Source organism: Ammospiza nelsoni, chromosome 14, assembly GCF_027579445.1.
Source record: "Ammospiza nelsoni isolate bAmmNel1 chromosome 14, bAmmNel1.pri, whole genome shotgun sequence".
In the NCBI taxonomy this organism is placed as follows: Eukaryota; Metazoa; Chordata; class Aves; order Passeriformes; family Passerellidae; genus Ammospiza; species Ammospiza nelsoni.
In genome coordinates, this window is record NC_080646.1 from 15,545,058 (window position 1) to 15,573,020 (window position 27,963).

Consider the following 27,963-nt stretch of genomic DNA (forward strand, 5'->3'; position numbering starts at 1 on the left):
CCTGCTGGAGATAACTGGAGACAATTATTTATTTTAATAATAAAATTATGTGGTTATTTATTAGTTATTAACCCTTTTTCCTAACAATCAGTTTGCACTGTGGTCACTTTGCTGAAGGCTGCAAACTCCTCTCTTTTAGGAGCATGGATAAATGGATAGCCCTTGCCCCAAACAGCAGCAAACCATTCAGCTCTCCCTGTGCTATCACAGAACTAGAAATAACTAACATGCAAAAGTAGAGCTTGCTGGACTTGAGAGAAGAGCATACAAACATTCACTTACTTTCTAAATAGCTCTGTGATGTGACTAAATTGACATTGGCTTAATTAACTTAATGAACATTTCTTTTATACTAGAATTCAAACACTTCACCAAAGAACCAGAATATGAGCAGTGGCAGAGTTTGCATTTCGTGCCTTTCTACTTCAGTCACAAAAAAGCCCATATAATTTCAGGTGCTGTGAGGAAACAGTAATCAGTCCCATCCCATTCAAAAACAATCCCTTAATCTCCACTCTTATCTAGTATGCATTTAATGGAAATTCTGCCCTGCATCCAAGACTAGTAACACTAGTAGTAATGAAATATTTGATAATCAGTTGAGAACATCATTCATCGATTCAGAGAATATGTAACTTGATCTTCAAGCCAGCTCCTGAGGGTGTATATATAGGGGGCAGCCACCAACACAGAAAATTCTTCCTGATTACCCACCTCTCTCACAGGCCCATGTGATGTGGCAGGGCCTTTGCCTAACCATTCAGATCTTTGTAATTGCCCCCCTTTAATGGAAAGATATTTAGAATATATCATCGTTTAAAATCAGCTTGTGTCAAGACAACACTATCAGACTTGGTAAGTCATCCTTAAAGGGTACATACAAGTACTTTGTCTCTACAAGTCCTGCTCTTCAGTCAACCAGTGAAAAAGTATTTCTTTCTCAAGATGAGACTCATTGGGGCTAAATGCCTGCTTCTTCCAAGGAGGGGAGAAGCAAAGGATCCCTTGCTGGCAGAAGCGAACAGCCCGTCTCGGGTGTCCAGGAACGCGATCGGCCCTGCAGGTATCAATTATTGAGCTGCCTCGCTCTCCTCCATGCAAAGTGCCCAGAGCAGCAGCTCTTCCTTCAGTGGATTGAGCAGCTACAAAGCCCAGGAGGAAGCACCTTGGGAGCTGCTGACACTGATGTCACATTGTCTGCAACTGCACAAAGTGACATTGGAGCCAGCTGGTCAAGTCTTCCTTAATTCCACACAATCAACTCAGTCAAACTGTCACTTAAAGGTGCTTCATTTACTAAGAAAGGGCAGGTGTAATCTCACAAATAACTGCAATGCCCTCAGCAGCAATCATCTGTAATTATACAGGCTGGGGAAAACAGCAGCCACTTAACTAGACAGCTGACAGGAAAGCAATATACAAATGGAGACAAAGATTAAAAGGAAAAGTTATCTTTACCTTGCAAAAGTCCTGCAAAAACGCTATTGGAAGACAAACTAGGTCAGATAATGAACCATTTTTGCTGCCAGTCCACACATTTTTTATATTTTATTCTGAGTTTCATCATGATGCTGACAATAAACACTGCTGCCTGCCTGGTTTTTGATCAACAAGTTTTTTACTAATGTAACCTAAATCCCCAGAGGTTTTGCTACTGAAAACCTCTATAGCAGAAGCAGTTGCAACTATCTATCTGACCGCTGTTACTGACAGCTCTATTTCAATTACACCTGCCAATTGCATGGAATTGTCAGGGATGAAGGTTACCAAAAAAATTTTAAGAATGGTCTCACTCTTAAGAGAGATCTTAAAACTACAAACTCACTGTGACCTGGCCTAAACTCTTGATCCAGCCAGATGATACCAGCTATGAAACAGTTTACCATAAAAAAGCCTGTCTGGTGTCAAACGGCAAGTGCAAAACCACAGCTCTGATAGGGAAGTGCAGCCATCCCCCTTGCTTCCCCCACCATTTATTTCTGCCTGTTCCTTTATGCAGACTTCACCTTGATGAACAGAATAACTGCATCAGAGAACTCTGAAGGAAGGAACTAATGTGTTTGTAAATGAACCTAGCAATAATGGACACACTTTCAGCTTGGATCATTTCCTTTTAGTGACTTAGAATGTAGCGTTGGCAGTGCTGGTACAAGAGACAAAGGTGAAACAAGTATCTATTGATGGTAGGAAAGGGGTGCAGGACTGAGTTAATTTTCCTTTTTTTTTTTTGAAATCACAGCCCTCAGTTGGATTAAAATCATGATGGAAAAAAGGTCTAAATAACATAATTACATTTTATAGTTGCTGGAACTTCAGCAATTTAATTCCAATTTAATTAAAGACTTTTGGCCAAAGAAACACGGAGGTGAATCATCCAATTTTCTTTGGCTACTTCGTTCATACAGAAAAATACATAATGAAGGACAAGAAATAGTAAATTAACATGTTAAATTCACTCTCTCATAAGGAAAGGTGAAGCTGGCTCTGGAAAGCATTTGTCATTTATGCACATGATAACTTTGATTTTCCTGCAAGCCAGAGATATCACAGAACACATTTGCTATTTTGTGGATTGTATTTGAGTTTACCAAGAGCATAAAAAGCAACCTGTCTGTTCTGTCTGGACACTAAGATGTCTGGTCCTGCTAGAAAAGCAGAAACTGAATACAAAACAAATATTACCAGAGTTTTCATAATTCTTATCAGTTCAGCATTATGGCAAGAATTGATCCTGGGAATTATTGCCTTTATTTCCAGTGCTATACAATGGCCTGAAAAACTTCTGCTAACAGGCCCTCAGGGGCTGTAGCTTCTTGAGAACAGAGGCTTTGCCTTGACAGCTCACTTATTGCAGCCCCTGAGAACAAACATGCACCTTTTCCAAGATCAACTCTCCTGCTCAGTCTGTCCTCATGCCCTTAATAATCCATTAAATTACAAGTCCAACATGGGATCACTGATGGTTGTTTGGAGGTAAGATACCACTAAAACAAATCTGCAATTATCTAATTAACATCTTGTAACAATGTGAATAAAACTAAGCAAACAGAAAAGACATTTCCCATTGATTTCCAGGAGATCATGATCTTGTATAATGGGACTTGATTCTCAAATTTAGCATTTAGATGGCTTAACTACTTCTTAAAATACTTTGCAGATAGAAGGGGCAGACAGCTGGTGCATTTAGGTTCCATGGGTAGCTTGGCTCATGGCTGGTAATTGGACTTTCTGCAAGTCACTCAGCATTGCTTGTTCACAGAATATCACAGAATATCACAGAATTTCTAGGTTGGAAGAGACCTTTAAGCTCATCGAGTCCAACCCATGTTCTAACACCTTGACTAGATCATGGCACCAAGTGCCACATCCAGTCTTTTGTTAAGTGCAGTTAACAGTCTCTGCTCTTAAAACTTAATTTTTACAGCAGAGCAGCATGCACATGCTGTTAGTTTTATTCTTTTATTTCCTATGTCAGATGAATGCAGATTTATGACAGAACAGCCTGAAATATGGGGGTCCAACACCTTGTCCAGTCATCTGCAGGACTTGACTGCAAACTCCTTGGTTGGTTCTGCTTTGCACTGAGTTCTACAGTGATTTGAACAAAGCAAAAAAGGAGAGAGAGATGCTCTGACAATGCTGCTACTGAACTGTCTGCAGAGTGTCCATCCAGCACACCAGGAGGTGTGGCTCCACTCAGCCCATGCCAGTTCCTGAGAGCAGCACCCAGCTTGTGAATGGCAACAGAGCCCAGTGAATGGGAGGTTACCAATCAGCACTCCCAGAAACAAGCACTGTGCATGAGGTACAGCTCTGGAACAAAGCTAACTTCATGGCAGTATGCAAAACATCCCTCTACAGAACAAAAACTGGAGAAATGAACAACAGACTGGAAGAATAGACATACACAAATATGCTGTGAAACAGTATTTCTGAAAGTCATTAAATGCATATTTCTCTTCTAAGAAAATACATATATATTCTGCTTTGTATATGTATAGTTTCATAAGGTCAGGTTTACTTTGATCCTGGAACACCTTAATTGGAAACTTTTATAAATACAAAAATAATATTAATCAGTCTTATAAAATCACTGCAAATTAAAAAAACCCAGCTTCAAAGATAATGCAGATACTGTAAACTATAGCTACCTGAGAGAGCAGCTCTTAAAAAATGCTAGCAATTAGATGCTGCAGCACCTTAAAGGGTAATAGTTAAAGCAAATGACTTCAGAGGTTTCATTTTTAAAATTGCAAATGACATTTTGTACTGTGCCAAAGTACAAAATGTGTGTAAGAGCATTTAATCAAAACACCATCAAAATATCATCCTGTGAAGCAACCAATCAAGAATCTGGTACCAGACAGGAGCAAATGAACTCTTATGTAAGATCTATTATTAACTCTGTTCTAGCAATGTTTTACAAATGCAATACTTTTGTTCTACATTCCACATGACTAAGACTGGCTTGGAGTTGTGCAAGACTGAGTCTGCCACATATTTATGTATTTTCATCACTGTTAGTGTATAAAGAGTTAACAGAGCCAATGAGTTAAAAATGCTGTTTGCATCAGAGCACAAATGAAAATTTTACCACACAGCTCATCCTTACTTGTCATCATATATATTCACAATTACACTCAAACCAACCCAAACACCCACTGAGTTTCAGAAGGAAAAAATCTGCATCTGTAAGAACCTGTTTACATATTCATATGGCAACAGGGCAGTAAAAACAAGTCAGACATTAGCAAGGACTGAAAAAAAGCAAACTGCCAACAAAAGTAATTTTGCTCAATCTACAGATGCACCAAATGGTAACATGAAACAAGAACCTGACAAAAGATATTTTCACAGAAAACTTTATGCTACTTTTACTTGCACAATAACAGCAATACTGTATCAAATGAAAAATACTTTTTACAGAAGATTCTGGGGAACCTATGAATGCACTTCTTGTATTCTTGTAAAGGATTAAATTTCCAAGACCCTGGATGAAGTCTGGATGGCTTTTTAAAAGATAGCTTGATGAACCTGTTTTACTTTACAAATGGTGTTTCTTGACAGAACATAACTTGTTCAATCTGGTTTAGATTAATGCTCATGAAATATAGTTGAATTGCACTTTTACATCAATTTTGATAAAAGGAAAAAGTGAGCTCTGTAATAGAGAAATTCTTGTGTAAAAGAAGAAAGTCATTACTTCATTGTACTATATTGTATTGCAGTATTGCCTATAAGACTGCCAGGGTAAACATCAGTTTGTTTTGAGACTGCATTAAATAATGCAGAGTAAACAATACCATTAATGAACAAATACAAATGGCTTGCAATAAAACCAGTAATATGCTTTATTATCTCTAGGTTCTAGAAGGGAAATAAAACAAACAAACAAAAGGATCACTGAAGTTGTACTGAATTCAGATCTCTTGATTCAAGTAATCCCAGAAAAGGAAATGAGATTGACTGAACAGTGCAGGAGTTTGTCCACAACCCAAGTACAGTTTCTCTGCATTTCCTACCCAATATAATTGTTTTACAGTTAGAAATGCTGTGCATTGAGGTGAATAAATGGCTCTGAATGAATCAGTAAGTTGCTTTACAGCATACTTGTATTTTCCATTGCTTCAAGCATCTGTACACACTCAAAACACCCTAAAATTTCAGTTAATTTTCTTTTCTCAATATGAGTCTTGACCTCCAAAATCTGTAGGCAGCTTTTAAAATCTTAATTTTCAAATGTTCTTTTATTGCAACGAAACCCATCTTTCTTGCCTATCAATACTTACCTTCTCCCTCACCAGACCTTGGTTAGATTTCACATTTTCTGTATTAAAAAAGGGCATAAGAATCATAAATGCCCAGTAAAATTCCTTTTCTTAGAAGGCCAGTATTTTAAATGATGTGAATCACCATGAGCAACCCAGTGCTACCAAAAGCCTAATTTGCAAAACATTTCACCAATCTTCTGAAAATGTAAAGAGCTGCCAACAAGAACACTCATAATAACAGGTGATATGATCTTAATAGCAGGTGTTAGGACAAGGTGTTAGCCTGGAAAGCTGAAAATTTATTTTCTTTACTTTGCCTCTACCTACTTGAATTTAAAAAACAAACAAATCTGATTGGTTTAGTATTATCAAGTTCTATCACAGGTCTCTTGTACAAAGAGTTTCAGCTGGCTACCAAACTTAATGAAGAGCATTTAAAAATTGTCCATTGAAAACACTGAGGTGTTTTCAATCCTGTGGGTGACCACATATACAATTCTTTAATTAAAGTCAAAAGTTCTGCTGACAACTGGCTTTTCAATATGACAATTTACATGCAAAAAAGGTGCATATATAGGCTTTTCAGAAAGTTTTAGATAAATCAAACTATTTGATTTCTTTTATTTCATTAATATCACACTAATGACCTGAGATTTATGTATGCCAGCTTTTCAAGCAGGTGCTTTTTCTGCAGCTTAATCTTCAGTCTCTAAAGCTAAAGACACTTGTGCAGGTTTTACCATACTTTAGGCACAGAAACTTCTCACGTTTTCACCTCATAGCGTATTTTATAGAACAAGCACATAAAACACAATGAATTTTTTTAAATTATAAAAATTTTCCACCTGAAACAATATTAGGTGCTATAAGCTCAAAGCAATTTGTACAAAAGACAGAAATAATAGAAGGGACAACCAGACAATACAATGTCCAGAAACAGATTTCAATAAGGAAATTATAAGGCTAACCATGAGGTGAGTGAGGTTTTGAACAGTCTACCAATAGGAACTGTGAGGAAGTAAAAAAAAAAGAACAACCATGATAAATTTTACAAAAAAGATCGACACTTTTGCTTCTGAATGCTGATACTAGGAACACTGTACTACTGTTCATAGTATCACTGGACCACTGTTGTAAGGAGTACAGAACTAACTCACAGACACATAAATTCACAAGAAACTGCTTTAGGGGGAAAAAAAAAGACTCAATGATCAATTTATAAAAGCAATTTATATGTAGATGCCTTCCTAGTCACTGGGGTACAGATGTGCACAACAGACTGTTGCAAAGTGGACTGTGGTACACAGTGTTTTACTTTGGCCCATGGTTTAGAGGCCCTGGTAACTCAGCTGCTGGCTCAAGACATGAAAAACCTGCACTAAAAAAATTATGGAAACATGGCCCCCTTCTTCCTTTTTCTATTCTGAAGAAATGCCACAAATGAGAAGATGGCAGGTAAGATGGCAAATTCCAAGCCAAACAGCTCCAGGTACAAAGTGCTGTCTCCCCCAGGACGGTGTGGAGAGGCAAGAGCTCTCTGTGTGGGTGGCTCCAGCAGCCAGCCCAGGATCTTTTTGTTTAAAAGACGAGAGAGAGATGCAAAACTAATAAATCAGAGGCAAATCACCATCAAAATTATGTCTTTATCTGATTCTTCACAGCATGAAGCTAATACTTCTTCCTGACAAATTCTGCAGGCTAGTTATTGTCCTGAAACCTGTTATTTTATGGTACTTGCCAAACATAGTCAAAAACTGTCTAGCTCTACACTAATGAACTGCAAGTCTGCCTGTAACAGAGAAATCCCAAAGGCGACTCAATCCACTGGGCCAAACTCCTGCCAGGCTTTGAGATCAATTACCCAGCATTATGAAAGGCAGGGGCTGCAAAAGCCATTAGAGAGAGGCAATTTCTACATGAAGAGCACTGAATTAGGGATGACATTTCAGCTCTTGCATTTGCCAGTTTATGTCAAGAGGATAACATTAATTACATTTGGATTTTGTTTTCTTTCACTGCAGTTGTGCTCTGCTTTGTGTTCACTTCTATTGTTAGTAGGGAGACTGGTGCTTCACAGATCTTTGATTTCTCTCTCTCCTCTCCAGCAGGGATGCGAAAAAGCTTTTTTGGATCTTGGACTGTTAAGTCTAAGATCATTAATTTAGATTAATGCATTACAGTCTGCTGGTGAGAAGTGTAACAAAGTGGAAATTAAGAAGGCCCACTGTCACATGTCCTACAATGACAAAAAACCCCACTAGGTACTTATAAAAGCATTTAGTTTATGCCTTATTTTCAGTGTGGGATAACAGTTGTAACCATTTTATCATATACACCTGGCCTCACCCCATGGCTCAGTATTTACACCTCTGACAAGTCCACGTAGTTTTGGCAACGAATTGAAATAAAATTAGTAACTAAAAATAATAGATTCTACTTCAATAGTTTTAATCAAAGATCACAAAGGTAAAATGTTATTAAGTTACTCAGTCCCTTAAGGGTCTATCTTTAGTTTATCACAAGATAAACTAAATCTTGATTTCCTGTGCTGCTAATTCAATGTTTATCACTTCATGTAGAAGAAAAGGGCAATACAGCCAGCCCTGGCTGCCTCTCTTAATAAGTAGTTAGCTGCCTCCTTCTTGAGCACACTTCTACTCAATGCTTTGCTTCACTGTATTTTCAGAAACTTGTTCAAGATGCCCACTGGGCAGACAGCTTCCTGAAATTCATTTCAGTGAGATTTGCAGCATGCTGAAACATGACTAAAAATATGTTTTAGGAGGAGATCCTTTTTTTTTTTCTTTTTACCCTATTTAAAAGCAGTTTATACAATGTTAAGTAAATAAAGAAGTACCAAATTACCCCTGAGATGAAATGCCCATTTACTTTCGATGAGGTAAGAAACTGTTTTCCAGGAGTGGATACAAGTATGACAACACCTATTCTGGAATTACACTAAGCATATTTCTCTGACTCATCCTTAGAAGAAGTGAATTTAGACAAAACCTATTTTATTCCTTTCTGCTCTATTGTCAGCAAAAGGCATCGGGTGGAGAAGGTGCTACACTTTTGTCCAGCTAGTCACAATCTTTATTCTGCTTCCTAGTTCAGACACTGAGGATGCGACCATTCTCCCTCTATACAGAGAGGGAATTAAATTAATATATTCAATAACCCAGCCTTAGAATATTATTACAGCTGCTGGAAGGAACAGTAGAATATATACATGCAGGTTAGAAAGAAAGTCTTCAATTATATTGGAAAAAAACCACTCCCCACACCAAACAAAAACCCAAATTATAAACATACGTAGATTACTCCCTTTCATCCCCGAATGCAAACCAAGATATCTTACCTGGTAGGCATCTAGCTGTTCATCAGTAAATATTGTTTGCTTATTGCCCATCTTAGATGAGGAATTCTTCCTCTCGGCAAATGCATCCCATTAGAAGTAGCTGGATTCCTCTGTATTGTAGGCATTTAGAGCACGTATACTCCGTGAGTGTGCTGAAAAAATCCCAGAGCCTGCATTGAACTGGCTTGGATTGCACCTGCCCAGTGAGGAAGGACACAGTCTGGGAAATCTTGCTTGACTGGAGTGTGCCAGGAAGGGAAGTGTTAAAATCACAGGCAGGTGTCGTGCAAAACCAGGGATACCAATCTGCCCCTTTTCAGATGCTTTTCTAAGAGGCATACGGAGCTTTTATAACCCAAACCCCGAGCAGCAGCTCCCAGCAGAACGCAGCTCTCTCCTCTCGGGGTCTCACTCAGGGCGCTCCTCACGGCACCTCCAGGTTTTGGAGCAGCTCTGCGTCAGCCGGTGGCGCTGCCCAGCGCAGCCGTATTGCCGGGCACCCCAGCCAGCCTGGGCACAGGGGAGCGCACGGGGAGACAGAGCTCCGGCGGCTCCGAGAGCTGCCCTGCCTGCCCCGGGCTGCCCGGGGAGCGCGGCTGGGCGCAGCCCCACCGTGTCCTACATCAGCCTCACCGTGTCCTACATCAGCCCCACCGTGTCCTACATCAGCCCCACCGTGTCCTACATCAGCCCCACTCATCAGCCCCACCGTGTCCTACATCAGCCTCACCGTGTCCTACATCAGCCTCACCGTGTCCTACATCAGCCCCGCTCCCGCACCAGCTGCCGCGGGAAACACTCGTGTCTGCACCGTGCCTAGCGAGGATGCGAGTTCACCCCCAAAGGTACCAAACTGCCGGTTACAGCACTGAACACAAGGACTCCTTCGCACACGAACTAAATTTTTGAAGTAGTTAGACGCTATCCTCCCTCCTTCGGCTCAAGCAAGCACAGCTGGGAAGGAAAAAACTCTAGCACAGCCTAAAGCAAAGGCAGAAAGTGCCAGTAGAGGGCTCACGGTGTGATTTAGCGCACCACAACCCTACTGACGGGAAAGTAAAAAAAATAAAAGAGTATCTATGAGAAGCAGACAGACAAAATCATATTATCCGACATCTGCAGAATGATAAGCTCTTATAACAAAAGCAGGAAGAAGTCTGAGTGAGAAAGGATGAAGGACCCATTATAAGCTCACTTTCCATTCAGGCACATTGGAACAGAACAGGGTAAAATTTCCAACTTGTTTATTTGTAGTCTGCCAATGGTCAATATTCCCTCATCAAGATAGCAAGTTTAATAAAAACACTTGGAGAATTATCGTGTGCTTTTTCCTACAGCTCCTAATGATCCTGGCCTGATAGCAGGATTGGATAATAGGAGTTCACTTCACCTTGGCATGTAACAACAAGCATTTAAAAGTAATAGCGAAAGCAAATATATTGTATACATAGTAAAAACATCCTATGAAGTGTGTTGGATGAGTAGTAAAAACATTCTAAAAAGTGCTGAACCACAGACTGTTGTAAGAGATGGCTTATTCAAATTATAAGATTTAGAAATGCAAGTTTGATTAGCTGCAAACCAGCACTGCCCTGAGCTACAAAAATTACAAGGTATAACCCATATACAAAATAAATGCCTTGGGATGAGGATATAGGCAATAAGACTTATTAGCAATAAGCAAACATCAGAATTGTAACATCAAAGAATGTATTCTAGCCATACAGCATATTGCAGCAGAGTTTCAAAATAAGAGGGAAGAAGCTAGAGTAGTAAGGAAAATACAAACAGAATGATTTACCATCAGACCAACACAGCAGCAAGCACCTGTTCAAATACCATACAGTTGTAGTGACTGTCACATGGCAAAACCCATCTCTGTTTCCCCAGCCACTGGTGCTTTTTTTCTCCTTTTCACTGGTGTGTAGCATTGGATTCCTACTAGGTTCCAAAAAGTTCTCCGCAGATAAGTCAGAACAATAAAAATAATTTTTAAAAATCTGCAAAATACAGTATTTCAATTTTTTTAAATCAAAACAACCAACAATCTATAAGGGCCCCTTGAAACTAAGAACTTGTACTGTTCTGAAAGTTCTTACCTGTCCTCAACTCTGAATGAGCTCCATCATTGGTTTTAGTGGTTATACATATAATTAAGCATAGTTAATATCTCTGATCTGGTGCTACTCAAATGCAAGAGATAACAGCTGCTCTCAATCAGACCAGACCAATACTTAGGCAAGTGATTTGCATGAAATGGCATTCCATTCACAGCCACCTACTTCAAGCTGCCCATCTATGCAAATCAGATTAAGTATAATTGGCCAAATTACCTCTAATGTCATTATACACAAGTTAATCATCAGCAGGGGTGGATATGGCTCAGTATCTTTTAATCTTGTGATTCTGTACGCTTAACAACACTCCTACAGTGAAAAGCTGACATCCCATCTCTTGGTTTTTCACCTGCTTTTATGTCCCTGGCTGCTTCCCCTGTACCCTAGATGCCAAACTCACCAGAAAGTCTCTGTCTTTTAAATCAAAATAACAGCAGTAAAATAGCAGCAGAGCTTGATGGAAAGCATTAACCAGGTAAGGCTTACTTGTGGTTACAATGTAGGCCAGAGGATTCAGACAGAAGTGTTAACCAGCTGGCTCTTCTCAAGCATATCACAGTGGTAACTACAGCTCAATGCACAATTACCTTGCTGTGCCAATTGGGTCAAATTTAAAGACAGTAGAATACACAAAGTCTTTTTCACTCCCATTTGTTTGTACATGTCACAGTTCAGATGATCTTCCAGTTTACTCTTCTGGACTTCTATCTGTTCCTGTTTATCAAAGATTACCTTGTTTGCCAGTTGGGTGTTAAGCAAACTTACTGCTATCATGTTGCAACAAATCTATAGTTTTCAATGTGCAAGAACTGACCTTAAATATTACCAGTAGCACTACATTTCAGTTTTTAAAAAACTGTTTGCCAAATTGAGTGGTTTCAAGCTATTAGAAATAGATAACAAACATCTTGCAATAGGTTGTATTTGTAAGGGGGACAGTATATCTAGAATAGTCTTACCATTTCACTGCCCATTGTACCAGAGAAAATGGTTAAACAGCCCCTGGTCATTTGCTTTAGAAGTGTAAATCCCAGAGCAGGAAATACACTGTTACTCACCCCCCAGAGCAGTATTGGACAGTAACACACTGTGTGTGTTATTGTCAGTGTGGTATTGTCAGCTGCCATGGCCTCAGCTGGGCACAGCTCAGGCAGTGGGACGTGCCAGGCTGGCAGCTCCACACAGCCTTTGGTGCAAATCTCTCTGCTCTGAAGTGTTGCAAGCCCTGGCTGCCACAACAGGTGACTGATCTGATCTATTAGGAGAGGTGTAAGTTTAATGGCCTCCAACAGACAGGTCAGAGTACCTTAAGTTGCCTCTGTGAATCACGCAGTGAGAATGGGAGGGTGGTTTAAGCATAAACTCCAATCCCTCACCAAAGGAGGCTCAAGCTGCTCTGAACAGACCTCTTCACCACAAGAGAATCCACACAGAGTTTTAACAATCACCTTGCACATCTGCTGCTTTCACATATTGGTTTGCTACAGCTTTTAGTAGGGGAGAAAGGAACCCAAGAAATTTCATGCCCATTACACCAAGTATTCCAACAACTTCCCTCTCACACAGATGTTTCCTTGTACAATAACTGTTCATAAAGAACAGTTACTCTGTTAGCAAAACCAACAGTTTTGATTCAGAGAGGCTGCCTGAACATGTATTTTGTTGTTACCTTGCACAAGTCCCTGGGGCCCAAAATGCAGGTGTGAGTAACTGTGATCACTATATGGAACGTGAGAAGTTCTATCCTCCATTGATGCTGTAAAAATCCCCCCTGAAATTTTGGGATTTGTTTTATTACTGGAAAGCTATTCAAAATTCTGTTTGCATAAAATAAAAGTAATAACACTCACCTTATACAGCTGCTGTGGAGCTAAAAATAAAAAAAAGTTCCTTAAAGATGCTACAGAGCTAGAAAACAATACAATTGCATGAACTGTAAGTACACAGTTATGAAAATTTAAAATACGCAAAAATTTACAGTTTTTGCTACTGCAATGGGTTAAAAAGTTGCTTTTCCAGCACATGGTGGATGGGAGGATGCTCTGAGCTCTGAGGAATGAATAAACAGCTTGAGAAACATGCAAAACTCATGTCTCTCAAACCAGGGAAAGCTGCCGACTTCGCTATGAGGAGCAGGAACTTTCTAGGGAGTCTTAATGCTAAAGAAAATAAACAAAAAGGAAAACCTTGTGTGAAAATGTGTTGGTTTTATGATCTTATCTATCTAGCTTAAAAATACCCCATGTTAGAAAAGGGAGGTTTCTGAGTGCATTCTGTTAAGCCTAATTTATCCATAATAAATAGACATTACCTTTTCTTTTTTTTTAAGGTATTTTACACAAGACAGTATCTTGCCTCAGGGACAAAATAATAATACATGTAATGGTTGCCTTAGCAGGCTAAATGTAATATAATGAATTTCCCCATAGGGAGTGACAATATAGTGATCACTAGGGGAAAGACAGTATTATTGTCTCCTCACAGGCATTATTTTCTTAAGCAAAATAACTACTCATGGGTTTATTATCGTCTTGTGCAGCCCTTCTCGGAACAGATCCAAACCAGCCACTGTTAACGCCTTATTAGTGTAGCATTATTATGGTAACACCCACAAGACATAGAGAAATGGGTGTTGAAAATGTGTAAAAGAATTCTCCACAATATCTCCCCTTCCCCCACTTTTCAATCCAAGTGCAACCTAACAATGAAGATGCAGATACAGTCACAAACACAAGAAAGCAACATGAATATATCAGTTCGCTATGTATATAGTTACCAACAATGAGCTAAGTAACTGGAAAGGCTGCTAATCTTCTAATTCTATTACCAAAAACTGGTACGAGATTAATCTGGGACAAACCTCAAATTTTAATGTTGCCAAGTGTAAAAAAAGGTAGTTTTTAAAAGCGGCCATTCCCAGAGGTACGAGCTCAAGCTGCCTCACAGTGTCTGTCCCCGGCCGGGCCGCGGAGCTGCCGGGGACGGACCCTGCGCCCTCAGGGCCCCCCGCCGCACCTCCGACTGACACAGAATCAGCTTTTAAAAATAACGAGACAAGCTGTTATTATTACTAACCTCAGAAATGAGGGCAAAAAGAAGTCTTAAATTGTCCCTATTTCAACAGCTTTGTTTTAAGCACTTTACATGGGCTTAGGAGGCTTCTGAAAAATCTGGCGTCTTTCTTAGCAACTATTTTTTTTTCCCATAAACGACCCCGCATCCTCGGGCGGCACTAGGCCGTCCGTCCGCCTCGGCGCCTTCCGCACCGGCAGCGGGAGCGCACCGGCAGCGGGAGCTCCCCGGCAGCACCTCCGTCGGGCCGCGGGATAAGGGCCGGGGAAGAGGCTCGGACCGCCTCAGGCGGCGGCGGGCGGGAGCTGAGGAGCCGGGGAGCTGGCTCGGACCGCCTCAGGCGGCGGTGGGCGGGAGCTGAGGGGCCGCGGGGATGCCGCAGCGGCGGTCCCGGGGCGGGGCTTCGCGGGGCGGGGCGGGGCCGCTCCCCGCGCGCCGGTTCCGGTTTAGCGGCGGGCGCGGAGCTCTCGGGCCTTGGCAGCCGCGTTGCCCGGGAGCGTCATGGCCGCGGCCGCGTGGATGCCCACGGTAGGCAGGGGGACGGGCCGGACCCTATCTCCGCCGTGCCCGGGACGCGCCCGGAGCTTGGTGGCGCCTGAGGCGCGGCCGCCGGCCGCAAGGTCGCAGTGCCGCCGGGCCTGGCAGCGCTCCGAGGGGGAATGGCCGCGGGGCTCGGGCCGAATGGCGGCCCCGCGGCTCTCGCGGGTTCTCTCCTTCCTCCTCCCCCCTCCCCGGGCCGGCGGCGGGAAGGGGCCGCGGGGGCCGGTATTCGAGCGGGCCCGGCCGGGGGGGCGCCGCGCCATCCCTCGGAGCGGCCTGCGGAGAGGTCGCGCCGTAGAGGTCACAGCAGCGGCGGGACCACCGCGGCCGCGGGCAGCTCCCGGTGCGCACGGGGCAGCCAGCACAGCCCGGAACGCCATTGCCGCAAAGAGCCCGCGGGACCGGGCACTGCAGAGCCGGCAGGGCAGAGCTGCTGCCGGGCTCTGGCTGGCCACGTTCTGGTCCCCAACCTGTCCTCTGGGATTTGCAGCTGTGAACCGTTCTGAAACGCAGGCCTTATCCTGGGGATGTCACGGAAATACAGGTTTTTGCCTTGAGTAAATGAAATTTGTTTTGTATCTTTAAATGACAGCCTGCTTAAGGCAAAGTCATTGGGGCCGCCCCATTTAACCTTACGTGCTAAAGTAAGGAAGAACTGACAAGAGCTAATCGTGACACGTGACTTTAAGGTCAGAATGGATCAGTTTTCCTTGGGTGGATTCTTTATTGGCGTTACCAATGTTGAACTTCAAAATAATGTACTAGGCCCGTGATTTCTGACAAGACAGACTGTGCCCTTCCCAGGGCTACTCTGGAATGTGAATCCTGATTCTATCTGCAGGAGCTGTACCGTGAGAACACCCTGTACAGTCAACCTCACATTTTCATTTGATTGCTCTGCCTTCATCCTCAACCATAGGGCCTGCTTTGGTAAACTCTGCTTGCCTGTTGCAGTGACCTTGTAAATCTCATGTGGGGCTACAAGTAAAAATAGATCTAGCTTAGATTACTTCTCCCCCAGTGTTCATTACAATATGATAATTATTTTATAATTTGTTAATTTATTATCATTACAATATGAGAATTGTATTATTTCTAGTTGTTTCTGTTGGTGCCAACATAGTTTGTTCCTTTTGCTACACACCATTCTGTCAGTAAAGAAATAACAAATGCAGGTGGGACAGGAGAGGAATACGAATTGTCAAAGTCATTTCTAGCCTGATAGCTGCAGACAGCTTGCATATGTGAGTATGGCAGAATGGAAGTAGTGTGAGCAGTTAGAAGTCCCAGAGGCATCAATAGTCCTAGAGAGGTTAAGATTGGGAGGCTGTGATTTTTCTGCAGAGTAAGGATTTTGTCCATGGAGCTCAGCTGGGCAACAGCCCAAGCTTAGATACCATCCCAGTTTTGAAGCTTAATGCCAGTTCAGAATACTCAGAAGATGTAATTCTTTGACTGTGATGTGTAGACTTGTTGGTATGGTGAATTTTGTCTTCAATGTGCATTTCAGTTCCACTTTTATAAAACCATCAGGCATGCAGAAGGCAGTACTACAACACCTACAGGTATAAAAGGTAGAAGAACAAAATTCACCACAGTTTGAATGGAAGAAGTGACACTAAGATGTAAAGTAGTTTTGGAAACATCACCTGAAATGTGTAAAGATACTGTCCACCCAACTGCTCCCAGTGAAGTGTTTGATTTTTCACTTTGCTTTCTGCATGTCTTTGTCCTTAGCATATGATGTATTTGGTTAGAGTTCCTGCTTTCCTGCATGTTTGCTTCCAACATCATTTCTGAGAGGACTCCAGTGGGGTGCAGGGCCCCCAGGCAGGACAGAGCATGGGGCAAAGCACGGTTGTCCTGGGCTCACCTTGTGCTAAGAATACTCACAAGGAGTTGCTGCTCTGAGTGTTCGACTGCAACTTGGCAAAGCACTGCGTACTCTGGTTTCATTTGGATTTTTATACTAGTTTGAGTTAGGAGATTTAAAGCAATATCACTTTAAAAAGAAGATTTGCTGCAATATTGTTAAACTTGTAAAATCCTGTTTGTGCAGTAAAAGAGCATCTTTTTGGTTTGGATTTTTGCAGGTTTCTCGATTGCTAGGTGCTTTCAAAAGCCAAAAAAAGGTGACCAGAAGTTTTGGTAATGCTGTGAGTATAATAGTCCCATTTTTTTCTTTTAAGAAGTTTCTCAATAAGTGGGTTTGGAAATTCATAAGATCGTTGTTGTTATTCTTACGTTCCCAAAAAATAAGGGCCAAACAAGTGAACATGCGTGCTCTTAATGTGCTCTTAATCACTGTCATTGGCAATTGCACATCACTGTGAGAATATAAAAGGCTCTAGCAAAACATAGAAGTGGTGTGGAAAGTTTTCACAAAATACAGACGTAAGCCAGTCTTCTGGAATTCATCTGGGAATGAGCAAATATATATTGGGCAAAGTAGAAAGATTGTTGAGAAGCTTCTCATTTTCTTTCTTTTGCAGACTTCCCTCTAGGCACTAGATTTACTTTACTGCTGCTTTTAGAACTCCTTGCATCTAAAATTCTGCTTTTTCAAGGTCCTCTTTAAACTATCTTAGACGTTGTGTATTTCCCTGTAGATGTTTTACCTTCTTTGTGTATGTGTTTGAAGTGCCCATGGGCCTTCTTTTTGGTGAAGACAGGAGCAGGGCTCAGCACTCTTAAGCAGGACTTAATCTTCAAGAGGAACTGTGACTTTTAGAGGAACTTATCTAACATGATAAGTTTTGTAGAACAGCAGGTACAAAGTTAGAAAAGAAACTGAAAGGTCACTTATACAGTATAAGAATCACAAGATGAGGCACCCCTGGTTCTAGTGAACACACAACAGTTTCAGGCTCAGGTGGAGCCCTGCAGTGCTGACAGACAGCTCTATACTGTTCTCAAGGCATTTCATCAGTGACAGCTTGCTCAGCAGCAGTGTTCTTTTATTTGAAGCTCTGTTTTTTGTTTGTGCACAGTGAATTTCTTTGGCTCAAAAGTTAAAAAATCAATCAGTCAATATATATCGAAGTTCTGGCTTGTGAGTTGATTCTGCTAGGGGTTTTTCAAATAATGTATGTGAGCTGCCTTTTCTGTAGGTAATAATGAGCCCATAAAAGCTGTTGGATCTCTTTAAATAAAACAAAATGAGCTGGAGCACGTACCCTTAGAACAGTGATCATAATTTATCTTTTTCTTCAAAGAAGAATACATTCTTCCCCTGCTATTTGTTGAGCCTTGGCTGTGCATTTGTTTGATAATGATAAAGAAACAAAACTGAGAACATTATGAGAGGGAAATAAGTTGGTATTGTTTAAAATGGGTCTGAGATTTTTAGGAGGTCACTTGAGAAGCTCAGCTTGGCATGACCTTTTTTTAAGGTGAATGTATCTTTTCATACATGTAATCATTTCTAGCATGTGTCAGTACCATGCAGCATGTTGATAATATTGTAGACATACGTGGAACAGAGCCATAACTAGGTAATACAACTTGCTCTCCAGATTTCCAGAGGAAAGCATGCTACCTTAATTAATTTCAAGTAGTACTGAGCAGGAATCTGCCTTTCACATTCAGCCTCTGTTGTGAAATAGGAATAGGTAGTAGGTGAATTTTTAAACATTTCTCTCAAAATATTTGTACACTCCCTTGGAAAGCAATCCAGTCCTTCTCCTGTCCAGGACTGCTGTTCTTCATAGTGAATATTTGGTAAAGGAAAATTTATTTTGTTTTCTAATAGTTACTTGGTTCCTACAACACATGAAGATGTTTTCTATGTAGAAAACAAACATTCATTTGTTGTACTACTGATATTTCTTTACCTAGGTACAAACAGTAACTTTAATCCCAGGAGATGGCATAGGACCCGAGATTTCTGCTGCTGTCATGAAGATCTTTGATGCTGCCAAAGTAAGTCATATTTGTCTTGCTATAAGCATTGCAAATTGAACTACAGCATATTTAACTAGGCATATTTAAAAAAGCTTAAAATCTCTTTTAAGAGATTAAGTCGTATTTAAGCTATTAAAACTTCTTTCCAATAGAAAAACTTTGAAGCTTCAGCTAATAAATTATAGGAATGTGATAGCAAGGCATGCCTTGAAACTGACAGAGGTGACAGAGGAGTAAAGACTTGAGAGCAAATGCTGTGTTTGATTTTTGGAAATACGAACTCAGTGTCATGTGAAATCACTCTGATGTAGTAATCCTGAGTAACTGACAGAGGATGTTCTTTCATTTATTAGGACTTCAAGTGCAGGTCAAAAGTGTGTGTGAAAGGATTGGCTCATTTGAGCAATCCAATTGCTGTGCTGCCAATCACATTAACTTCAGTGAGATGAAAACTTACTGTATCCAAGAACTTTCCCTTACCTATCTGAGAAACTTCACTAGAGCTTGTCAAGTTTCCTTGAAAGGAAATACAGCTCTTCAGTGCCTGTTAAATTGTTCCACATTAGTAACAGTACCCAGGCATATTCCCTTTGTATTACAACTATCCAACATGGATTTGAAAATATGAAGTTTCTTTAATGATGTGTCTTTGCTTTTGTGGTCATTCCTGATGAAATGAATGTGTGGCATCCTGTCTCCACTTAGAGTCCTGTGGTGAATGCAAATTCAGAAAGCATTGTGGAGCATGTGCAGATTTTCAATGAGATAACAGATACACATCTATGTCATACACAGTCTTCCAGTCAGTGGGGATGATGAGTCCTCAATGAATTCAGCTTTAAAATATTGTCCCTTGTATACAAGGAACTCAATAGCTCTAAAACCTTTAAAGAAATAGCACTTGTGTATATGACATCTAGGGTGCCATTGTGATATTCACATTTATTATGATTTGCTGCTTACACTATTTAATTTCCACTTACGTAACTACATTTTTCAAAAATTACTTTAGTTCAAACCCTCACTCACCAGAGAAAATACTATTTAGAAAGGCCTGGACAAAATTCCTTATACACCTTCTTGTGATAGTTAAAACTTGAAGCAAAGTCATGACATGAAAGTTAACATAGATTGTGTGTGTTTAGGCACCTATTCAGTGGGAAGAAAGGAATGTTACGGCTATCCAAGGACCAGGAGGAAAGTGGATGATACCCCCAGAAGCCAAAGAATCCATGGATAAAAACAAAATGGGATTAAAAGGTATTTTAGGGGTTAATACACAGATATTAAATACTGTTGTGTTTCTCATGAGTTTGATGTAAAGCCAGAGTTCTTCCTCTGTAGCACAATAAAATAGGGGACAGCCTGGCAGGTAGTTGTCTGTAATCTTGGAACAGTCCTCGCAGGAAAGGTTAATGCAATTTCCAAGCAGTAAGTTTGATAGTTATTGTAGTTGAAATTGTTTACATAACAACCTTTGGACTCTGTGCAGAAGGCATTCCTAAGATACACAACAGTATGAAATAACTAGGTTCCTAATGAGCAGCATCTTTGTATGTTTTAATGAATACGTTTTGTAAAATCTGTTCCATGTAAGGCTCGCAGTTTGGCCTTTACCCACTGATGAATGTGCCTATGCAGTAGTTGACAGAACAGAGAATTCCCATTGCATTCCAGCATAAGGGTTAAACAGGAATTTGGAGATCCTCTGGAGGAGTCCAACTTTACCTATAGTTTCTGCTCTCAGATCCATGGAGGAGTTTATTTTCTTGTTCATCCTCTTGTACCTTTTTTCCTGTAGGGCCTCTGAAGACCCCAATCGCTGCAGGGCACCCATCCATGAATCTGCTGCTGCGTAAAACCTTTGACCTCTACGCCAACGTGCGTCCGTGCGTGTCCATCGAGGGCTACAAGACGCCCTACACGGACGTGAACATCGTCACCATCCGCGAGAACACCGAGGGCGAGTACAGCGGCATCGAGCACGTGGTGGGTGCTGCCTCTGCTGCTGCCTTTCTGCCATGGCTGCTGCCTCTGCTGCCTTTTGCCTTGGCTGCTGCCTCTGCTGCCTTTCTGCCTCTGCTGCTGCCTCTGTTCCCTTTCTGCTGCAGCACTCTCAGGGCCTTTCTGGGTCGCTGCGACCCTGAGATTGTTAAAAAGTCTCTTTTCCCAGCCTGGGCGCTTGAAGAATGAGTTGGAGCTCTTCATTTCTCGGTCTCAAGGTTGTTTATTGTGTCTTATCTATAAAAAATTTTCTCCTGCCCTGCCGAGGTCCAGCAGGACAGTTCCAGGCACTCTGCCTGCCCCCAGGGCAGTGTTATGTCTTCATACTAAAAACTACATATACAACGTTTACAATTACTTTCTAATACCCATCACCTATGTTAGACAGTGAGCTTCTACTCTAAACCAGTCTGTAAGTGCCAACATCACAGCAGAAGATGGAGGCCAAGAAGAAGGAGAAAGGCTGGACACACCCAGTTCCCTCCATCTTGCCTCCTGAACCTCCTTACCAAAAACCCTAAAATCTACTTTTTCACCCCATGATAACTTTACTAATAGTCTGCTTAAACTGTTGTGGCTTGCTGACCTCCATATAAGGTTGGTAATTTGCTCCATGGATCATAATCAAACCCACAGGTGTTTTGGGCTGTGTGCCAGGGCTTCTGAGCCCCCTGGCAGGGCTTCTTGGCCATCCTGGACAGCCAGAGGGATGCCCTGGGTTCCCACACAGCACTGCTGACTTTGCCCATCTCACTGGGGTTCAGTTGGATTTTTTTTTAATGTCTGACACCCATAAAAAGGTTTCTCCATTGTGAAATGCATTCTGCCTCACTCAGAATTCTGCTGCTTGGTTCCACATGGGAAGAATGAACTTGCACTGCTGATGCACTTCCTGTCTTTCAGATTGTTGATGGGGTTGTGCAGAGCATCAAGCTGATCACAGAGGAAGCCAGCAAGCGCATTGCAGAGTTTGCTTTTGAGTACGCCAGAAACAATCAGAGAAGCCACGTGACTGCTGTGCACAAGGCAAATATCATGTATGTTGACATTTCTTTTGAGAAAAACAAAAACAAAAATCCCCAAAAATTTCATCATAAATAACTGCCTAAGTCTTATTCAAATGTGAAACTTCTGTTGTTGGCACTCGGAGTCAGTAAAATGGGAAAATTTCAAGTAAATGCCTCCTAAGAAAAATGGGCAATACTGATACTTTGGTAATTGTGCAACAATGTTCTTATTAGCAAGTTTGTAGTAGTCCTTCCTCCCAAACCTCTTATTTTAGAAACTTTTAAACAACGAAAATTAATTTTAAAACTGAGGATGAAAGTGGGTGGTATCTTTAAAACTGAACTGAGTTATAACACATGTGATATTATGTGGCATCACCTTCACAAAATCACTAAGCCTTTCATAAATGAATGTAAGTCATTCTGATAATTAATATATGCTGTTTAAACTACTGATACAGAAATATTTTAGGAGGGATAATAGTCACAAGTCAAGTCTCTGAATGCTAATTAAACCCCTGTTGCATGCAGTTTATCTCCAGTAATGCTTCCTTACAATAACTGCAATATTCTCTTGCTTGTCTAATTGCAGGAGAATGTCTGATGGGCTTTTCTTGAGAAAATGCAGGGAGGCAGCAGAAAACTGTAAAGATATTAAATTTAATGAAATGTATCTGGATACTGTATGTCTGAATGTGAGTATTTATGTTTTAGTTGGGGTTATTTTTTTTTTTTTTAGTTTAAATTCTTAACCTGAATGAAAATATCCTTCCTTCTAGATGGTTCAAGATCCATCTCAATTTGATGTGCTTGTTATGCCAAACTTGTACGGTGACATCCTCAGGTATGGAGATTTTCATTGAACTCCCAACATGTAAAATACTGATACTTTCCCTACAATCATTGAGGTCACATGCAAGCCAGATCATCTTATGCACTCACACTTCTTAACAGACATTAACTGCTTCAATTATTAATATACTAATGGGTGGGGCTGTATGATAAGAATGTACTTTTTATTTTAAAAAATCTGTTTCTGCTTATGGAGGCTATGAATATTGTTCAGATGGTACAGAGAGAAATTTCTCCAAATGTGGGAAGAATATAATGGCTTACATTGAAATAGAGAATTGAATGCCTGGTTAGATATTGGAGAAAACCTTTCTCATCCTCAGCACTAAAACAGATTGTGTAGGGTTCTGTGGGACTGTGATGTACAGAGGGGGCTCATCATACATTTAAATCAGTCTGCATAGTCACTGAAGAACTAAATGTGTGGCCACTTAATATTCTGCCAGCTCTTGGTTTATGTATTACTTTTCCTTACTGTCAAATTAAATTTTATATTTGAATAACATTAATACTAGGGGTTCTTTGTGTCTTGAAGGCAAAACCTATCAGCACACATTCTCCATCTGTAAAATTATTTCGTTAAGTGTAAATTCCATTAAACACCTGTAAAATGAAGTGGTTTAATCTGGACTATTAAGTGTATTATGTAAAATAGTTTCTTCTCACACCTCTAAGGAGAGATTGAGTAAAGATCCTGAACTGGAATTTTTATTTACAAGTTTGACTATTCACATGTTAGAATCCATCTCCTGGTTTTGTACAGATAATAAATGTAAAGGTAACTTAAGTATAAGAAAAAATGGTTCTTAAGCTTCTCCTAAAACAGCACTCTCTCTGTGATAAGTCTGTGCACACTAAGAAAAAACAGATTTCTAACCAATGCCTCTGGTTTAAAGAATTGGTGAAGGTGTGCACAGGGCCCTCACAGCAGCTCTTACTGTGTTGAGTATTAACTAAGAGAGATCAAATCAGAGGAGTGGCATCATCAATACCATTTCAGAGAGTTCATTATCAACCATTTTAAAGTTCTCATGGAAATTCCATAAAAAATTCTGTCACTCTAAAAATTTTCAATAAATTTGAGTCTGTTCTTGAAGAGGACACTGTCAGCACTGGGTGAGGTCTCACCTGCTGCTCTAAAAGTATGAACAAAATGCCAGGTAGATTCCTTAGACTGAATAGCTCTGAATAGGTAGAAAACAATCTCTTCTCCTTAAGCATTAAATACTTAGAGTGACAAGTGCAGACTGTATTTTTCCCCAGGCTCTTTGTAATTTAAGTGGCTTATTTTTAGCTTAAAATATTGTTCTGCAAAATCATCCAAACTTTTCTCCTTGTTAGTCCTAAGCTAAGGACTAACTTAGCTTAGTTTGTAGGCAATAATTATGTATGGATGTGAAACAGAGTTTTAAGAGCTTTGTTTATCAGTGTGTTCAGCTCGGGACTTACAGTGTGATGACAGCAGGCACAGTTGGTTTGTTGCTCCCCATGGTAATTCTGCTGGAAACCAAATGCAGATTGCTTATATCTGATGATCTGCTAATGTCAGACTTGTGACCTGCAGGCTGTTGAGTAAAGAGGGGAAAAGCTAGTCTGGTGTCACTTGGAAAACGTTCCTTAGGCTGCACACAGTACATCACAAAACCACCAGTAATTCACCTACCTGAGCAAAATTCCTCCACATTTTTAGAAGGAATTTACATATGAAAAGTAGTTGTGGGCCCCTTCAGAGGAAGTAAGATTTTTGTACAGTTGAAGGGAACTGTACATAATTAGTTTTTGAGACTTCTATACATATGCTGTGCTTCTAGTACTTCTTGTTTTGCCGTGTCTTATCAGCTTTATTCTAGTATTTGGAATTTCCTTTTAGTTTTCCTTTATTACATTATATTCTGCTAAGTTCTAAGAATTTTCCAATGTTCTGATGGGGTACAGGTGGCTAACAGCGTCTGTTCTTTTTCCATATTATTCTCAGACTGTACAGGTATATAAATTAAGTTATAGTTGCAGTTGATTGATAAACAAAAATGTTTAATACCTTGCAGAGAGGAAAATATATGGGAAAACTCATGGGTTCTTTAATTTGGTGGTTGGTTTTTTTCAGTGACTTGTGTGCTGGACTCATTGGGGGTCTTGGAGTAACACCCAGCGGAAACATTGGTGCCAACGGCGTGGCCATTTTTGAATCCGTAAGTCTTGTTACACACAAAGGGAGATCAGTGATAACTTTGTCTCAGCTTGAGAATCTAAACTTTCCATGCCATACAATGTGGCTGACATTTATCTAATGAAGATTCTCCTAGAACTCTCTTTTACTGTGAAGATACTCAAGCTTTACCCTGAGAGACTGGTTAAAGTAAATATTCCATGTATGTTTTTTGCATATCCATTTTTTGGCCAATACTTTATTTTCCCCTTTCTCATATGATAAATACCCTCTAAGAAATAGAACTTGATGGGCTCAACTTAAAGGTATTAGGTGACCTAGTTTTCCCTTTCTGACGTCTTTGAACTGAATTGTTTTGATCCTTGGTATCTCCTTTCCACTGACTGTATCACAGCATAGTAAGTCCTGTTTTAACATGAAGACCTGTGGCTCAGGTTGCTTGCACAATTGCCTAGGAGGACATTTTAATCAGCCCTAATGACATAACAGATCGCTTTACTCTCATTTCTAGGTCCATGGAACGGCACCAGACATTGCAGGAAAAGACATGGCAAATCCAACTGCCCTCCTTCTGAGTGCTGTGATGATGCTGCGCCACATGGGAATGCACAAACATGCCTCCAAGATTGAGTCAGCTTGCTTCGATACAATTAAAGATGGAAAGGTAACTTGGGTGGGCAAATAAAGGCACTGAATTAAAATCATATCCTATCAAAGCAAGAATTAACATGGAAGATTCACACCAGGGTGGGGGATGGCATGCTGAGCTAGCCTGTTGCATGAGCAGTGCCACTGTTCTCTGACAGTAATTCTGTTATCTTTGGTGATATTAAATATGCCCTGCAGTAATAAGGGGACAGGCTGTAGCATTCCTTTTGTCTCAGCAATGCTTGTCTTAGATTTCCACAGCTTTATCAACTCCAGAATAGTGAACTGGATGGCTGTTTTTCAAGAAGGGGATCAGAGTTTGAAGTAACTCTTAGCATTTCACTTATAAAGTTTATGAAACCTACAAAGCATATATATTGAAATCTAGATCCTGATTTGAAGGACACTCATTTGCCTTTCCCAGGCTTCATCATCTACTTTGTGTATAGCGTTTCAGTACTGACTGTAATACTTCTGGTTTTTCAGCTTAATTATTTTCTTTTTTCATTCTTACTGCTTTCACTCATTTTTGACTAGAAAAGAACAGTTTTTATCCAGTATTAACTTTTTTCTCTGAGGATTGTATATGTTTCTCTTTGGAAGAGAGTGTCTTCAGATTAATGACTCAGATGGGATATTGGAGGGAGAGGGGACTTATGCTCTAAAACATGACAAATTTGTGATCTTACCATTATCGGTTCACTCTTCTAAATTCATGTCCATCTCTTGAAAACATAGTTGTCAAGATTTTGAAGATTGTAGTTAAAGAGGATTAGCTAGTCATGCTGGTTCATTTATTTTAGGCAGGACCATGAGAAGCTGCTTTGTAATTAAAAGTAACAAGAATGCTGAAACCAAAAGTTGTCATCATTTTGTAAGTTTGCAGCTATCTTGCTGTATGTAGGAGCCAGTTAACAAAAAATCTAAACTTACAACTGAATAAAGAGGTGCTCCTGTAAAGTTGCCATTCACTGCTCTGGAAATGATATCCTCCATCAGCAGGTCAGTAATTCCATGGAAGATAACAGTGCAAGATCCTGACACGGCTACTTACAATGTTACGATTATATGCTCACAATGGAGACAATCTTTTTAATTGAAAAGCCCCATAATGCAATTTAAATTACAACATCCTAAAATAGTAACCATGATTGCTTCTCTTGCTCGTTATTCCTCCCTTCCCCTCAACAAATTAATTAAGATTTGTGTGTATGGGAGGGAAACTGATAATTTTAATTATCTCCTAAAGTGCTTTAATCTAGCTAGGTTGGACAAGTAATGTTGCCCACTTTTTTATTTTTATTTTACTGTCTTCATGATGCCAGATAGGAGTTGTACTTGATGAAAGAGATTTTGAACTCTATATTTCCTCTCTCTTAAATAAACAAAGCAAATTTTGAGAATTGTTAACATGCAGCATTAAGAGTTATGTGTGCTTGTTCTGCATGGGTTTCATTTTAAAAAAGACCCAATATTTCTGAATTACTCTCAATTAGTTGTCCTTGTGCTGAGCCTTCATGTATGAATTTTACTTCCGAAGGACAAACTTCTTACTGAAGATGTAAATACTTAATCATTAATTACACCATTAAAGCACTTTGTAGAGCTTTGACCACACACACACATTATTCCTGTAGTTAAGATAAAATCATGTTAAAATCACATTGAAATCTGATAACATTATAAGTACTTCATGGATACTCAGGTTTTCTCTCCCTGCACAGTCCTTTTTTACAAAGTCTCTATGGGATGCAGAACTCAAACTTGATGTATTCCTGCTCACCTTATTAACCATCCATAGACAACACATCATAAGAACATCCAGAATTGTTCAGAGACAAGACTGGCCCCATAATACATTTCAGTAACATTATTTTTTTCTTTCTTTCTTTCTTTCAGGTCTTGACAAAAGACTTGGGAGGCAATGCCAAGTGCTCGGAATTCACAGATGAGATCTGCCGCCGAGTACAGGACAAAGACTAAACCTCCTGCTGCTTCTGAGGACTCTGGAAGGACATGTCACAGAGTACAAATATATGTAACCTGATATCCACATGCATAGAGTTTGCTTATCTCTTGAGAGCAAACTTTTTAGCTGAGGCCTCTCCATTAATAAATCTAGTCCAAATGGCTACAAACGATGCTTGTGCCTGCTTTCGGTGGACTTTTCCAAGTGCTTTGTTTTATTTATTTTTTTCTATCTGGTGAACATTTTTATGTAAGTGAATTCCTTTATTGGCACTGTAACTGTCTAATATTTCAATTAGAGAGTTTTACTTTCCACATAGAAAAATTATGCAAACAAACCAGTGACAGATTAGTGAAATATAAATGCACCTTAATGTTTAAAACCTACTTTATTGATCTTGTTGAAATTAAAAACATAGGTTTTCAGCTTAAGAGTAGCACAAGATGATCTTCACGCACAGAAACGGGTATGAAATAACTTAAAATAGCAATTTTGTGTTAGAAGCAACAAGAAAACCACTTTAATAGTCTGGTTACTAATGAAATACAGCCCTGC

General features: G+C 40.3%; 2 protein-coding genes across 4 annotated transcripts in view; one reads left to right on the forward strand and one right to left on the reverse strand.

The window, feature by feature from the left end:
- The window catches only part of CIB2 (calcium and integrin binding family member 2), a 36,615-nt gene extending 22,085 nt beyond the window's left edge, over nt 1-14,530 (reverse strand). For 2 of the 3 annotated variants that reach the window (XR_009419428.1, XM_059482238.1), the window contains exon 1: nt 9,130-9,310. Coding sequence is in view for 1 of the 3 variants with exons in the window: in XM_059482238.1 (XP_059338221.1) it covers nt 9,130-9,180 (51 nt within the window). In the remaining 2 variants the exon portion in view is untranslated. Of the gene's footprint in view, nt 1-9,129; nt 9,311-14,321 lie in introns of those variants that run through there. The other variant, XM_059482239.1, reaches the window with a different exon arrangement.
- A 197-nt stretch (nt 14,531-14,727) lies between these two features.
- On the forward strand, nt 14,728-27,577 carry IDH3A (isocitrate dehydrogenase (NAD(+)) 3 catalytic subunit alpha). Its single transcript, XM_059481831.1, has 11 exons — nt 14,728-14,846; nt 16,952-17,014; nt 18,696-18,779; nt 19,907-20,021; nt 20,563-20,750; nt 21,669-21,802; nt 22,365-22,467; nt 22,552-22,616; nt 24,729-24,813; nt 25,303-25,455; nt 27,339-27,577. Exons 1-11 carry the CDS (start codon nt 14,820-14,822, stop codon nt 27,420-27,422), a joined length of 1,101 nt encoding a protein of 366 aa, XP_059337814.1. The 5' UTR covers nt 14,728-14,819; the 3' UTR covers nt 27,423-27,577.
- The last annotated feature ends 386 nt before the right edge of the window (nt 27,578-27,963 follow it).